Source organism: Xenopus laevis, chromosome 8L (genome assembly GCF_017654675.1).
Source record: "Xenopus laevis strain J_2021 chromosome 8L, Xenopus_laevis_v10.1, whole genome shotgun sequence".
NCBI classification, from domain to species: domain Eukaryota; kingdom Metazoa; phylum Chordata; class Amphibia; order Anura; family Pipidae; genus Xenopus; species Xenopus laevis.
This window is the reverse complement of record NC_054385.1, coordinates 76,963,144-76,979,720: the sequence shown is the minus strand read 5'-3', so window position 1 is coordinate 76,979,720 and position 16,577 is coordinate 76,963,144. Positions and strand designations below refer to the sequence as shown.

The 16,577-nt window shown below is 40.5% G+C and overlaps 1 protein-coding gene across 4 annotated transcripts in view; it reads right to left on the bottom strand.

Moving 5' to 3' along the window:
* Positions 1-16,577, bottom strand: part of spata7.L (spermatogenesis associated 7 L homeolog) — a 50,808-nt gene that overhangs the window by 19,794 nt on the left and 14,437 nt on the right. For 2 of the 4 annotated variants that reach the window (XM_018230393.2, XM_018230394.2), the window contains exon 1: positions 506-874. The exons of 1 other annotated variant lie outside the window; for it this stretch is intronic. Coding sequence is in view for 1 of the 3 variants with exons in the window: in XM_018230395.2 (XP_018085884.1) it covers positions 506-521 (16 nt within the window). In the remaining 2 variants the exon portion in view is untranslated. Of the gene's footprint in view, positions 1-505; positions 876-16,577 lie in introns of those variants that run through there. One more of the 4 variants, XM_018230395.2, reaches the window with a different exon arrangement.

The following is a 16,577-nucleotide window of genomic DNA, read 5'->3' as shown; positions in this document are numbered from 1 at the left end:
CTTTCCATTCAGGCCCTCTCTTATTCATATTCCAGTCTCTCATTCACAATAATGCATGGTGGCTAGGGGAATTCGGACCCTAGCAACCAGATAGAGGAAACTGCAAACTGGAGAGCTGCTAAATAAAAAAAAAAAAACACAAATAATAATTGCAGATTGTCTCAGAATACCACTCGCTACATGATACGAAAAGTTAGTTTAAAAGTAAGCAACTCCTTTATGGGTGTATCAAGAGCAGCAATGAATTTGAATGGGTTTGAACTGTTTGGGGGAGGGGGGGGTTGGGTTAAACCTCTTCAAATCGATTGGATTTAAAAAGCGTATGAAGTGCTGGGAAGGAATGGCTAGTGAATGTAAGCTTATATGGAGGTATATGCTTTATATAGTGGTACAGTGTATGTATATATATATATATATATATATAACACAATGAATAAAGCCTTTCTCTATTCTGTAGCATTTGGAAGCGCAGGGTTATTACATAACGGGACAGTCCCGGTTTTACCTGCCTGTCCAGCCATCCCGGATAGCAGGTGAATATGTCCCGCTGTTCGGATCTTTCTTGCTTCTTCCGAGTTTTCTCTGCAGTTTCCGGAGCGACGGAGGGGGGAGCAGTTGTCTCCTTCGGCTCTTTCCGGCTTGCTTGCTTCTTCCGCTCACGCTGCAGATTGATTCTCTCCTTCCGGTGGGTGGTGCTTAGTCAGGGACGTCAGTCTTCGCTCTTCATCAGGACTTCACGCGAGCTGCAGCCGATCGGATCGTCTCTCTGGAGGATGTGTCAGCACGCAGCTTGATTGATAATCACTCCCTCGGTCCTCTGCACGTGTCAATCTCTGGCTTTATATTGTGCTGCTGCTGTGGTGGCGGATTAGCTGCCTCAGACGTCTCAGTCAGCACAGTGAAGAGTGTCCCTGCTGTTGCTGCTGCTTTGTGAAATCAACTGAAACTTTTCAGCAACTTCAAGACTGTCATGAGCAAAACCAAGGGGGCTAGATTTTTGTGTGGATTATCAGTTAATGTAATTTTGAAAGGTAAAAAAAAGAAGAGAAAAATTTCCCTTTTTTCTCACTTTTTTTACTTTTCAAAATGACTAACTGTCTGCTGACCTTGTTCTGGGCAGTGAAGCTCAATTAATGGATAGTGTTAGGGATCTAAACTAACCCTGATACAGCTGTGGTGTAACTAATTGCTTGATATGCTTGATAGCTTATTGTCTGCCCAGAACATTCCTTCTCTGTATATTTATACATATGAGAGGAGGTGCCATATTGTTACCCTTAGACAGTACAATATGAGGGTAAAGATTAATGTGTGCCCAGAACATTCCTTCTCTGTATATTTGTATTTATACATATGGGAAGGAGCTGCCATATTGATTCCATTAGACAGTACAGTATGAGGATATAGCTTATGGTGTGCCCAGAACATTCCTTCTCTGTATACTTGTATTTATACATATGGGAGGAAGTGCCTGCCTTTCATGGGATAGTAACATAAGTACTTCAAACAGTGTTGTTCCAAAACTTTAAACATCTGTGTTGTTGTTTTGTCATTGTTAAAGATGCCCTGCAGTAAATGTGCTGTCTTTCCTTTCAGCAGAAGTTTGCATTGCTTTAAAGTGGATATTGTTTTTATCAACATCAGATATTTAAAGGGGTGGTTCACAATTTTTTTTTTCAGTTCAATTGTTTTCAGGTTGTTTAGCAGAAATAAACTTTTTTTTTTTTTTTTACAGTTTTTCCAAAATCTAAGTTAGTCTTCAGAAATTTAGGTGCAGACTCTGAACTTTGAAACATTTAGTTGATAGCAGCAAGTATTCGCAACTATTGTATCAATTATAACAGCCACCCTGTGAAACAGCCACCCTGTGATTCTGCCCAGCAGGGACAAAGATAAGAAATGTACCAACTAAATGTATCAACGTAGAACAGTTTAGAGGCCAGTGATGCCCCCCCCCGAGCTGCTTTAGAAGGTGAAAAATACGTAGAAAATAGAGAGTAATTAGGCAAGCTAAACTTCAGTTTAGCAAGAAACAAACAAGTGTCCACAGAGAAAAGTCTACAGGTGGATCTAAAAAGCAAAAAACACCAGCCAACCTGTCTAAGGAATCTGTAGCTGAGACTGCCAGAGAAGCAGATGATATTTTTATTATTGACTGATTGAAGACATTGCATTAAACACCTTATGTTAAAGTTAAAAAAAAATAAACTGTTATGATATTTATAAACACTATTTAAAGTTTAATCATAACTGAGTTAGTGTAATTTATAATTTTTTAATGTAATTAGAGGAGCACTTACTGAGCAGGGTTATTGGTGGGGGTAGAGGGTGTCTGTCATGAAGAGCTGGCCCCACAATGTGCCATTAAATGCTGAGAGCCAGCAATGCTTCTGCTTTAAAAATTTTTGTCCCTCTTTCTTATTCTAAAATGTTGGGAGGTATGCATGAGATTTATATGGACATACCTGGGGAAACTGCACTAAAATTCAAAGTGCAGGCAGAGTTTTAGCAGCAAAACAACCTTATGCACATAGCCAGAGAAAGGACACAGTGAAGCTATGCCTACATGTGTAAATATAATTCCTTTAAGTCCCCAGGCAGCACACTACAAGAGAGAGAGAGACCCTCTTCCAAGGACAGGAAAAAAACCTTTAAATACGCTTTCCCTCCTCCACATCCCTCAGTGTTTTTTCCAGTCCTCCAAGGACGAGGTGCCTGGAAAAATGCAGGTAGGTACTTCTGCCTAGCAGGGTTAGGAGGATGTCTGTGATGTCATGGGGGGCTTGCAGCTGCAGGTCTCTGGAGTCCTGATCTCTGTGAGAGCATGCTGTCACACTCGCAGCCGCGAGCTAGACAGGCAGAGCCTCAGGTCCTGGTTACTGGGGGGGGGGGTCTTTGTGCTCCCAGTGGATTATACATTATATAGACTTGCAGGATGTTTAAATATGGAACAGGTGTATTGTGGGGGCACACTAATACCAACACAGTCTAGTTGATCTACAAGTTGGAATCGTTGTATTGTGTCCCTTATTGTGCAAAATATATATGTAATATGTATCATCCTAATATGTAATCTTCATTAAAACCAACACAGTGTTCCCAAAATCTCTTCAAATGAGTTCTTCCTTATATCTTATTATGATTAAGTTCCTGCTATGCAGCCATTATCTTTCACATAATTTAAGTGTCAATGCTAACAGCACAGAACACTTGGTTCCTGGTTCAGCTCCAAGCAGGTTGCCACATTACTCTCCTTTCTGAGTTATAAGTCAACAACATGCAGTAAAGGAACCTTCTTCCATGCTTATGTGTAATATAAACTGCTTCAAACACGAGTTGTGAGTTATAGTTAAATAGTATGTGTTAGAACTTAGAAAGGTGCCCGCACAATTGCAAAATATCCCCCAACGATTGTTCATGTGGGGAAATGATTATTAATTAAATCAGTAGCGCTCATATTCAGTGCAGTTCTGGAGTGAAGATTAATTGGGCAACATATGGAGGTGTTGGCTTAGACTACACGCCTCACGGGGTGATTAAGTTCTTAACATCCTTTTATGCTCGTTTCCCCTTAGATCACATCATATATTTGGTGTCATGATACAGGCCTGTAATAGTTAATAAAACAGGCCAAGGTAACATGAGAAATATTTCTGCCAACATCTAAATCAGACACATAACAGGCCTCTTTTCACTATGGTCAGAGGGGTCAGGGCTGTAATGCCCTTCTATAAGCCCAGACTGATAAGTTCTCGCTCCTATGGGAGGGGGAATATATTTAATGCACAGCAAATTGCTTATACACATGTTAGAGAGGGTTTTCTGCTGTGTGGCTGAATGGCAACCAGTTTAGCATATTCTCTGTGACCTGCTTATCCACACAGTTCTATCAATGGGTTGCACAATTAGATAGTCCAGACATCTAATGTGGCACTTTATCCTTATTTAACAAATGTTCAGGTGCCTTATACTTGTGCTTCATATTCCTCTCATCAGCTTCAAGTCAGCTGAAAGTCGTCACCCAAAAATTGTGTCACGAGATTGTTACAAGTGAAATTGTGATACGATATTACCTATGTCTTGTGAACTTTGTACTGTATTTTCTTGTTGACACATCAATAAAAAATATTGAGAAAGAAAGTCGTCACCCAGGGCCGGGACTAGGGGTGGACATAAGAGGCACGTGCCTAGGGTGCAAAGCTTGGGGGAGCCAGGCAAGTGCCTCATACGCAGCCTACCCCATATCCGGCAAGTGTTTCCCGGCGCGTCATCTATAACGCACATTAGCACACACCTGATGTTGGAGGCAGAGTTGTTTGGGGTGCCCATACAGCATGGCCTGGCACTGTCATCACCATCCATACTAACACCCTCAATATGCTATTACTTGGGTCAAATACTCAGAATAAGATTGTTAGCCTCAAGTCCCAATCCTTGATTTCTTTGTACCAGACTTCCCAGGGACTTTGTGAAGAGAACAGGTTCAAGAAGGAAGCAGAGAGTTTTTCTTCCCAATTTTAGTTCCAGTTCATCCAAAGGAATAGGGAGAAGAGTTGCTCTTAGTTTTGGAGACCCAATCGGTCAGGCGGATTTTGGATGGTGATCAATCTGACTTCTTTAATAGTTTAAAGGATAAGATAAATGGAGTGAGATCAGCAATATCAGTTTTCAAGTTAGGCGACTACTCTCGGTGGCAAGACGCCTATCTCCATTTCCACATCTGGTGGGTTCATCAGCATCTGCTAAGAGTTGCAGTCAAGGATAGGTCCAGAATATGTCGGTTTGTGGCCCTGCTTTCGTCCTGTTGCTGTATCCTTGAATCTTCACCAAATCTCTGGTGGATGTAGATTGGCTGGGGATTGTTCTGTATCTGGATGATTGGCTAATGAAGCCTACTCTCGTGTCCTTCTGCTTCAATGAAAGAAAATCAGATCTTGTTCCTATGCAACAGAAACTGTTAGTTCTTTTGGACTCAGCCCAAGGTCTCACACATCTTCCTTCACTGAAGATTGTCAATCTGAAGAACCCTGTTGAACCTCTCTCAGCAGAGGCGAGTTGATCAGGAAAGCTATTTCTGCTCTGGAGAGCATGACATCGTAATAGAGGCTGTTCTGTGGGCCAGAGCTCACATGAGACCTCTCCAGAGGACAACCATGACAGTCTAAGATGGTTCAGTGAGCTTTCAGGATAACCCTATAACAATACTTCAACATGTGGACAGATTCCAGGGAAGTCCTTGTCACGAATGTCAGCAGGCAGGGTTGGAGAGAAGGTGTCTGCCAAGGTACTTGGTCACAGCAAGAAGCAGCACTCTCCTGCTATTTAGAGAGCTCTCAGAGCAATGGCTCATCGGATGAAGAGAGAGATGCAATTAAAGTCCAGTCATCCTGAGAGTCTGCAACAGTTCAGGGAGCACTCTCGACAACCCTATACCAATACCTCAGCATGTGGACAGATCCCAGGGAGCTCCCTGGTTAATCCACTGGCTGGTCCTTTCCATGAATGCCAGCTGGCAGGGTTGGAGAGAAGCTCTTGAGTAGGGTACCTGGCAAGGTACTTGGTCACAGCAAGAAGCAGCACTCTCCTCCAATCACCAGTAGTATCTGGCTATTTGGAGAGCCCTCAGAGCAACGGCTCACTGGATGAAGGGAGCTGCAATTAAAGTCTAGCCAACCTGAGAGTCTGGGACAGTTCAGAGAGCTCTCTGGACAACCCTGTGACAATACCTCAGCACGTGAGCAGATTCCAGGGAGCTTCCTGGTTAATCCTTTCCACGAATGCCAGCAGGCAGGGGTGGGAAGCCAGTCCAACCCTCATGGGCCCCCGCCGGGCTGACCCCCTATCTCCTGGTCCAAAAAAAACCAAAACAATTTGCGGCGCATTGCCGTGCAGCTCCGTGTTCGCATGCGCACTGTGCTGCTTCTTGTGCGCATGTGCGGCTTCTTGTGTTCTTGTGCACTGTCACGTTTGGGGGGCCAGGGGGACCGGAGGGGGGCCCGGGACAGCAAGTCCCGGTGGGCCCCGGGCCCCCCAGTCCGACCCTGGTGGGAAGCAACTCTGGAGCAGGGTACCTGGCACGGTACTTGGTCACAGAAAGAAGCCGCACTCTCCTCCAGTCACCAGGAGCATCTGGCTATTTGGAGAGCTCTCAGAGCAATGGCTCACCAGATGAAGGGAGCGGCATGGAAAGTCCAGTCTGACAACATCACAGATGTCTCATGTAAACAGAAGAGGGGGTACTCGCAGCATTAAAATGGCAGATGTATCAATTATGCGTGAGGCAGAAATCATCCACAGGCACTGCAAGCGGTATACATCAAGGCTCAGTCAACAACAGCCAGGATTCGAAAACAAGTCCTGCCAGGAGAATAGTCTCTCAGTGAGTCAGAGTTTCTCCGCAGACTTTCGGCATTCCATCATTAGATCTGATGGCGACAATTGAGAAGGCTAAAGTAAACAATGGTAACCAGGGGGTTACAAAACATCAGGCTGGACAGAGCCAGGGTCATAATGATAGTGCTTTACTGGCCCAGAGGAGCATGCATTCTTGCCTAAGACACGTGGCAGAGAAAAGGTCAATATGCTTAGGGTCCAGCAGGACTCTTCTTCATCAGGGTCCCATTTATTTCACAGATCTCAGCAGATTTTCCCTCTCAGCCTGGATCCTGAATTGCAGTTATTGACTCAACAAGTTTTATCACCAGAAGTTATAGACATCAGGGACTTCAAAACGTTATTGTCACGGCCGGCACCCAATACCAGAACAAGTGCCAAGCACCCTGGTCTCGGCTCGGCTTCACCAGTAGTGTGACCACCATTGGGCTTCGGGAGGAGCCCTCAGCTTACTTGGGTGCCACCTGGACTTAACGAGGGGTACAAGGCGAGATGTTCTGGCTGGCAAAGGGGCACGGCTGGAAGCAGAGTCTTTTGGGCCGAAGGTCACAGTACAAGAGGATTAGGCAAGCGGATGGTCAGACAGGCTGGGTCGAGGCAGGCGGATATCAGAATCGTCAGGCAGGCAAGGGTCAAAACCGGGTAGTCAATCAAGGGGTTAAGCAGGAGAGTTGTCGTAGGCAGGCAAGGGTCAGGATACAGATTGGAGAGTAGTCAGGAACAGGCAGGGTCAAACACGGATAAACAGATCAGAATTTACAAGACAGACGCACAAGGCTCAGGAAAACCACTAGAACAAGTTCTATCACTGGCAAAGGGCTGTACACAGAATGGCCCTTAAATAGTATTCAAAATGACAAACGTGCGGCAAAACATGCTGGCGCAAACACGCCAGCGTGCCTGCGCCTTTAAGAGGCGCGCAGGCGTGCCGCACGTGCCCTAGAGACCGCCGATGGCGCGGCGGTCGACCCCACCGCACAGGTATTCCCCTTACAGTTATCCTAGAATTTGAAGAAGATTTTCCTTGGGGTGATTCTGATCCATTGACCATTTTTCAGCTACCTTCCACAAAAATTGGAATTTTTGGACCGATGGTGTCACATGGACTTAGACCCACTATTCTTAGAGTTCAGGCAGCAGCTGTTGGAGCAATGAGAGGGTTTTCTCTAAGTGAAAACAGATTGGTCAGATGCTTCATTAAATCAACTAACAAGCTTCGACTTACAGTGAGAGATATCTGTCCTCCTTGGGATCTGAATTTACTCTTTACATCCTTGTTGGAAGATCCATTTGAACCACTTTCTAATTCTAATTAAGCTGATTACTCTCAGAACAGTTATGTTGGTGGAACTCACTTCGGCAGAGTGGGTGAATTGTAAAGTCTATCTATTGAGGAACCTTATCTTCAGTTCTTTCCGGATAAGAGAGTTGCTGAAGTTTCCTACTTCTTTTACGCCTAAGGTCAGTCCAAGGGTTTGGTAGCATCCAAACCTACATTTTCAAGATGGCTTAAGCAGACAGAGCTTGCTGGTAGGTCTCTGATTAAAATCACTGCTCATTTATGAGGCCCTCCCTAAATATCTTTTCAATATCTCTTGTAGTGTGCTGCCTGGGGACTTGAAGGAAAGCTAGAATTTCTTACCTGGAAATTGCAGTTCCTTCAGGTCCCCTTAGGCAGCACATAATTCCCTCCCTGATAAATTTCTGTTTGTTGATGTAGCAGCCCTTGGTGTCTTGATCTTGTTAATAAGCACTGAGGGATGTGGGGGAGGGAAGGTGTATTTAAAGGTTTTTTCCTGTCCTTGGAGGAGGGGCTATCTCACTTTCTTGGTGATGTGTGCACTAGGTTGATGTACTTCAGTGTAGAAAGATTATAATCCACTGCCAACAATTTAACATTTTTCCCCTCTGATGAAGTTACATTCAATCACAAAACGCGTAAAGCTAGTTCCCCTGCCTGCTCAACTTGTGTTTAAATACGGATCAATAAAGATTTATTGTTTTATACAAAGTTTGGGTTCCCCTGATTCCTGTCTTGGGGATGCTTCCTACACTATCAAGTTTCTTCAACATTTTTCCCCTCGCAGCTCCTACTTTTGTCAGGAAAAAAATGACTTTTCTTTGTGGTGGTTGTCTGGTTGCCATTAATGGTTGCTGCCACCAGAGCCTCAGCTCCCAATATTTAGTCATGAATAAGATATTTTCATTTTCTCTGTGTACTATTATTTATACCAAAAACAGCAAAAAAAACAAAACACTCTGAATGTTGACAGCACCATCCCACTATCTGCTGCTGCAGTCTCAGCTCCCAATAGTTCATCATTTAAGTCTGTTTTTTTCCCAGATCCTACTTGTGCCTGGGAAGAAAGAAGAATACTTTTTTTTGTGCAACCTAGGGCCTAATAAAATGAAGGAGATGGTTCAATGTTTCTAATGGGAAAGGGTTGCTCATATCTGAACACTTGATTTTCATTATTTATTTTTTATAGTTTTTAATTTGCAAATAATGGCGTGTAGGCAGCCATCTCAGCTCATTATGCCTGGTCCTGCGCTTTCAGAAAGAGTCAGTACTTCACAATGGAACTGATTTCAGATAAGCTATTGCTTCTCGTACTCAGTGTAAGTGAATAAGTCCTAGTGGGGCAATGCATGTCTCAGGGAGCTGTTATCTGGTTACCTTCCCATTGTTCTGTTGATAAGCTGCTAAGGGGGGGGGGCATGGATATCACTTTAACTTGCAGTGTAGCAGCAGAGTGACTGAAGTTTATCAAAGCAAAAGTCACATGACTGGGGGCACCTGGAAACAAACAATATATCTAGCCGCATGTCAGATTTCAAAATTAAATATAAAACAAAAATCTGTTTGCTCTTTTGAAAAACTGATTTCAGTGCAGAATTCTGTTGAAGCAGCACTATTAACTGATTCATTTTGAAAAAAAAACATTTTCCTGTGACAGCAGATGGCTCTTTATTCTATGTTGCCTGGGGGCATAAAACACGCAGATGGCATTACATTTATTAGGGTCTCCGTTCTGGGGGTCATTTATCAATATTTTTTTTATTTGACATGATTTACAAACATTATTTTGGCCAAATAAAATATGTGCAAATCAATTAATGTTATGTATATTTTATTTCCATGTGCTGCCTGCCATAACTTTACATTACACATTTATACTACTTTATGTTGCACAGTACCATGCTAGTGCTTTAAGTAACTGATAGCCCAGCTCAGCTTTTCTGTTCTATTCATCACTGCCCTTTTCTATATAAAACAGGTTATGTCTCCATATCTGCTTCTATGCGCATTGATACCAGTAAGCAAGATACTGCCACCCTTCAGAGATGTGACATGAGAGACATGACCTGCTAACTAAGAAGTATGGGGGTCTCATGATTTTTATGGCAACCCTGAAAAATAACCCCAGTGTATTTTTGTTTCAATAATATACAAAAGGAATGTTTTCAAGTTTATATAACCCCATATTGGCCCAACACCAGAGTCTGGGAACCAATCAACTATTTAGGATTAAATGGATTGTACATCTATTTTATCCCAGGTCCAGACCTAACCGCAGTTGTTTATTGGGGTGGCGGTGCCTCTGGATAACAACACACTGCAAAACAACAAAGATCAAAAGATGCACATTTGTGGCACTTGGACCATTTTTTTTATATTCAAACCTCATTCCCCTTTGGTGTTATAAACATATACAACACACCCATATACATGTATATTGCACCACCCTTGTTTCACCCTCCCTACTAATATTAAATTACCTGTGAGATAATAAATAATTCTGCCTGTGGAACAATAAATAATTGAACATGTACACAACATCACATTTTAAAACCAAATGACCAGTTGAAATAGGGGGAATTAAAAAGGCAATCATTTGTACATAGTGATTATAATTTATATAAGCAGCACTTTAAAATAAAGGGGTGTTGCAATAATTTAATAAACAAGCATTACAGAGTAAGAAATAGGAGGGTCCTGCTCGCAAGAGCTTACAATCTAAAGGGTTAGGGTACTTTTGAAACGTTAGAATTATGAGCTGAAGTCTTATTAATTAAGATAAACATAATATGCTTAGTCCTTCACAGCAGTCACTTGGTTAAATTAAAAGCAAGGTGAGGTGATTATATGTAATGCACTTGACTGGGCCGCAGTTTCTCATTAATCCCAGCTGTGTAGCACAGTCATCATGGTTTTATGTAGTTCCCATGTGTGTCACAGGACAAAAGTGTGGCATTCTTGAGACTAGACTGGCTCATGCAATTAATGGTACATATCACAGTTTTCTATATACAGGCTAAAGTGATTGTTCTAAGCACGGATCCTCCTGTTGCCAACATTCCTATCATAGGCATAAGGGTTTGGGTATATAGCAAGCAACTCTAATATTACTAACTGAAGTTGGTCAGAATTCCTGGTTCCTCCTATATGCCAGTACTGGCATGAGCACTAACAAATGCAGGCATAGGCTTAGCTGTGGCTGGCTGTTAACAGACAGCTCATTTACATTTCTAAAGTGAGTGGCTAATTTACATATTAAAGACAGACCTAATTTGCATTTTTAGGTGAGTGGTCCATTTATATTTTAAAGCAAGTGGCCCATCGGGCATTTTCCCGAACCCACAGATTGCCAGTCCGGGCCTGCAGCGGGGTATTACACAGCCCCAGGTTGATTGTTGGCTGTAAGTGAACACCAAATGTCCCCTGTTGAACAGTCACATAAATATGGTGGACCTTTGCAGAAAGACATTAAGCAACCTCAGTCGCCAAAGTTTGGAATAGTCTCACCATCTCAACACAAAGCCAGATCCACTGGGCATGAGTGTTGTCACTTGCGTCCTCACAAGACTGTTATGTCACCTGCCTCCAGTTATATGTCCCCTGGCCAGGAAACCAATTGCTGACATTGTTTTTACTGCAAAACACAAAGTTTTCTCAAGGTGCACAGTGTTGCGAGCAGTACCGTGTACTTCTAAGCAAACAACTGATTCATTTAGAAAATAATAATCATTATTATGACTGTGGGGAGGGGGGTACACCTATATCCCTATCTCTGCGCACCACTCATGAGCATAGGCAGCATTTATGTAGAATGTGCATGATATTGCATTCCATTCTGGAGAGCATGAAACTGCATCTGTAGGCATTTATGCACAGGCCATTGCAAATAGTGTAGAAAACACTGTTTTCTGTTTTTTCACTGTTTTTTTGCACTTTGCTTCCTGCCGTGTGAGTGATAAACGGCCCACAATGAACCATTCCAGTAATGTTCTTATTTAGATACTAAATATCATGAGTCATTATGACAACATAGTGGGTGATAACATAAGATGTACAGTAAATTATCAAGTGGTTCAGAGTGCCAGCACATTTGCATCCCTTTATCTCCTGAGTTTCTTCTTGTAACCTATGTTTAGTTTGTTGAAGACCATATACAGATGTAAGAATAAAAGAAATTCAACAGGCAGCTACTGTTACAGGGCTGTTACGTAGCATGTTTGACACTCCTGGCTCATTCAAAATGCCATTTATGTAGTTACTTCCTAGCAACCCCTTATCCTCACTAGCCCTTGTCTGCACTTATTTGATACACAAAACAGAGATGTCATTGTCCTTTAATGCATTTTACATCCCTTTTTGGTGTGTGAAAAACATATTTCTAGTATGTTCGCATTCATGCAGTGAAGCCCACCTTGTGCGGTCTTGTTCAGCAAATTCCCTTTGTGGCCTTCCACAAATCCAGGTCGTTAGTAAATGACCCCTAAGGTTTTTTGTCTTCCTACATCTATAAGTTGATGGTGCTGTATCTGCTCCCTATGTACTTCCATTTAAAAGAGGGGGGAAGTTGCATATGTCAGAGAAATCAAATCTACAGTGAGAGCAGATAAATTGATTCTCTGTCTGATCAGATAGTTTCAAGGGTTTTATATGATTTGTGAGAAATGTCAAAGCTATTCTTGTACAATGATGTGATCCAGCCTGATTGCAGTTTATGAGTAAGGATAGCATTTTATTCCCCTTTTGCAAATCAATCTTTTTTTCCACCTAACACAGGATCAACTTCAGCTGAGTTGGGTTATACTTGAGCAAAATGTGTAATTATTTATGTAATCTGTCCATTGTCTTTATTCTCTAATAAGCCTCTTTATTTCTGGAGGCTTCTGTGAAAGATAATTGTGAGCCCAGTCCATCTACAGTAAAATCGGGTGAAGCAATGCTCATGTTCAGGGGGATTAATGCCTAAATTCATAAGCCAACAGTGGGTAGTTAGATGTTACTGGGCCCCCATAGCAAATTCAATTTTGGCCCCCAAATCATTGGTAAATATATTGAAATTGCTCATTAATTAGGGCCTTACATGGCCAACTACACTCCTGTGTGCCCTTTCAACCACACGGCCCGCTTCCTCTGCAGATATACCCCTGTATGCAACAACAGATAACAAAGATGACAATCTATGCATAGGCCCATATTAACACAACTCAATTTCAACACTGTATCTTCGCTGATAATGCTCTTGGTTGTAGAGTCACATGGTAATCAAAAGCGTTTGTAGTGCTTATAATGTAAATAATAGTCAACATTTCATTACCCATTATACTCTTATTTTTCCCAATTTCCCTTTATTAAATATGTTTCTATTTACTGTATTTGGCTAATATGTTTCATATATAAAAGATAATATAACTGAAGAGACATTTTATACTTGAACATTTGATTACATTTACTGATGCAAGGGGTAATTTATGAACACAATGCAGTGTGCAAAGACCAATTTCAGGCAAACTGCCATGTTTTGACCCATAACGCAGTGTTATTGCTATTTTGCACCCGATTTGTCAGAGCATATGCAATTTCGTTGTGGTGCAAATTGTGTGCTGATATTTAATGCATTTCAGCCTTTTCAAATAATGTACAGATTTCTATGACCAAAAATGCACAGATTGATCTAATCCATACAAAATACAGTTAATGAAGGTAACAATTTCACAATGCAACATACTAAAATCATATGAACATAGTGCAAATTTAAATGTGGTTTTAAAATCAGTTTTGCCATTTGTGTAGGGGTTTATTGTGTACCGCTGCTTTCAGTTTGTGGAAATATCTAGGCTGCCGATTTTTCTCATGGTGTTACAATAAGAACAGCAGCACCAAAAATACGCTTTGCTTAAAGCTATGCTTTGTCTCTCCTGGGAACTGCACTTTAGGCATCTATCACAAGGGGTCAATAGATTCAGACAGTGATGGAATGTGCAACAGCAGCTCAGGCAGCCAAGAAGTCAGGATTGGCTGTGAAATACATTGTGTACATGGTACAGATTAACAATAAATAAAAATGTGACACATGGTTCCAAAGGTGACTTTCAACATAAATAAGCAAAGACACACCGGATGAGTTCCAAATGCCTGGACTTGTGTGTTGTATTAGAATGTTATACTAAATGTTTCTTGTAATGTGAAACCTTTTTTTAAAAATGAGGATCTAAACTAACTAAATTATTTGATTGTAAGTTGATGTTCTGAGAACTTTTGCAGTTTACATTCATTTTTCATTTTTTTTTTTGTGTTTTGAGATACTTACATTTTTAGACTACAAGTACCAGGCTTCTGGCTTAACTGAGAATCAGCAACCCTAGGATAAACTGACTAAAATACAGTTAGGGTAGTGGCATTCCAGAGAGCTGCCCTGTTGGTTCTGCCTTTTGAAAGAGTATAGCTGAGGATAGAGGATTAACAGACCTGTAAATGCAAAGCTGAATTTTGCTACATGGGAGTTGCAAACAGCATTACTTACTTACCAACAACAAAATTATGACATAACAACCAAATTATAGACACAGACATAAACATGGTGGAGAATGGCCGCAGCTGTTGTTTATTAATTATCATATCAATCAGAACAGTAACCATTGCTAATAATAATAATACCTGCTCATACATATCTTTCCAGCCAGCCTCTACATCAGATCTCTACAGCGGATCGCCTTTAAGATTAACAATAATTATCCTTAAGCCCCACCTATTTTTTTTTAAACATATCTTTATTCTTTATCCATCGGCCGCCGGTGAAGAATGAAGACCGATCGGCATGTTTGCCTTTTTATAGCCGTCTTTTGAGCTCTTTTTTTTTTGAAGCGACCAATCAGAAGACAGGGATTGAAAAATTGACCAATAGGAAAACAGGTAAGCTTGCAATGGGTAATGTTTTTTGAATATACCTCTATTATTTTCTCTTATAGATTTTTGAGATATTTTCCCTTTTAGTGTCACATAAACATCTATGCCATATAAATAAAATAGCAGGCTCTATAGATAGACATTCAGGGGGTTCTTTACTAAAACTCAAATTTCTTTCATATTTTTATTAAAGCAATCACAACCAAACTCCCATCCACGATTTTATCTTATTTATCAAAATTGTCTAATTGACTTAGACATGATCTTGACTGGTTGGAGATGGTGGAGTTTTGGATTTGGACTTTTTGCAGCTTCATGGTATAATAAATCTAGAAAAATTTGAATTTTTTTCCCTCTAAAAATTTGAGTTTCTGCCCAAAAAGCTGGGAAAATGTGATGTTGAGAAAGCACATTAATTAAGACTAGCTATACATGAAGCATAATTATTAAGCACATATGAGGAGGAATTCTAATTTTCAAGTATTTTTCTGGATTTTAAAAACATATCAAAATTCTAGCTTGCAATTTTTATATCATCTTATATATTTATATATGGTTTATATCATCTTATATATTTATATATTATATATGACAATGTTTTGTGAAACCTCAAAAAGTTGCAATTAAAAAAAACATGAAAAAATGAGTAAAAGTTAATGGGAATTGCCTCAAACAACTTTATTTCCCCCCCAGTTTATTAAAACATTCAAGATTTTCTTTTTTAGGCAATGGTGATTTACCCCTCAAATTTGAAAATTGATAATTTGGCCTCCCCAACTCCAAAATCTTAAAGAACGTATACAAAACACATATACTGTATATAGAACCCTCATTTTTCAGGAGAGCAGAAAGAAATGGTGTAAAATCCGGGAAAATGTATGATCAAGGAAATGCATTATATATTAGTGGGGCCAAAAAAATATTGTATATTTTTTAAGATTGCTCAAGCTTTTAGGCTCAAGCAATCTTTAAGAAACTACAAGTGAGTTTACTAACTCTGGGTTTTGGGCTGAAAAAACTTTGGGAACATTTAAGTGCCCCATGTGAAAAACAACTTTAACAAAGTAAAATCACATTCTCATTTTCAATGATTCTGCAAAAATCTGACATTTTGAAAACTTGTCCATTTCAAGTGCCTGCTTTTTAATATTTACATTTTTTGTGCTTACTTATTCTCAAATATTCAAATTTCAGAAATGAGAAAATAGTGGTGGTTATGCTTTTTGACTGCCGAAAAAAACCTTAAATTTGAAGTCATGATTATAAATTCAAAAGAACCTACACAATATTGTTCAGTGACATTGGTATACTAGATATTGCTATCCACTGTTTATGGAAATGGTTTCAGTGGAGGTAAAGACCACATTCTATTGTTCTTTATTCACTTCTTATTCAAAGGATAAGTAAGCCTTTTATTTTAAAATCCATTAAAATTACTCTAACACCTGCAGAATAACATACATGCATTAAGATTTATTTTATTTCTCTATTACAGCCAGTTCAATTGCAGATCTTTTAGTTACTTCCTTGTAAGGCTTTGTCCCCTTTTGCTTTCTGAGCACTCCTCTCTTTAACTATGAAGACCCCAAAGAGGTGCCTTCTGGGCATGTGCACTGCCTCTGCTCCAACGGAAATCATACAGGCATGCACAGTAGGCACCTCTTTGAGATCTTCATAGTCAAAGAGAGAAGGAGTGTTCAGAAAGCCAAGGGGTGGAGTCTTGCACTAGACAAGGAAGTAACTAAAGGAGCTTCAGTTAAACTCGCTGCAATAGAGAAAAAAAATTAATCTGAATGCAGGGATAAAGGTATATTATTCTGGGGGCTTCTTAGAGTAAATTCAGAGAGCAAAAAAAAAGGTTCACTTAAGTATTGCATTCCTTGTACAGCAAACACCTACGCAACACGATATTCCAAATGCCTTCAGATGAGTTTTATCTTAAAAAAAATCACCTGCATAAGTATGATTATTTTTTGAAAATCCA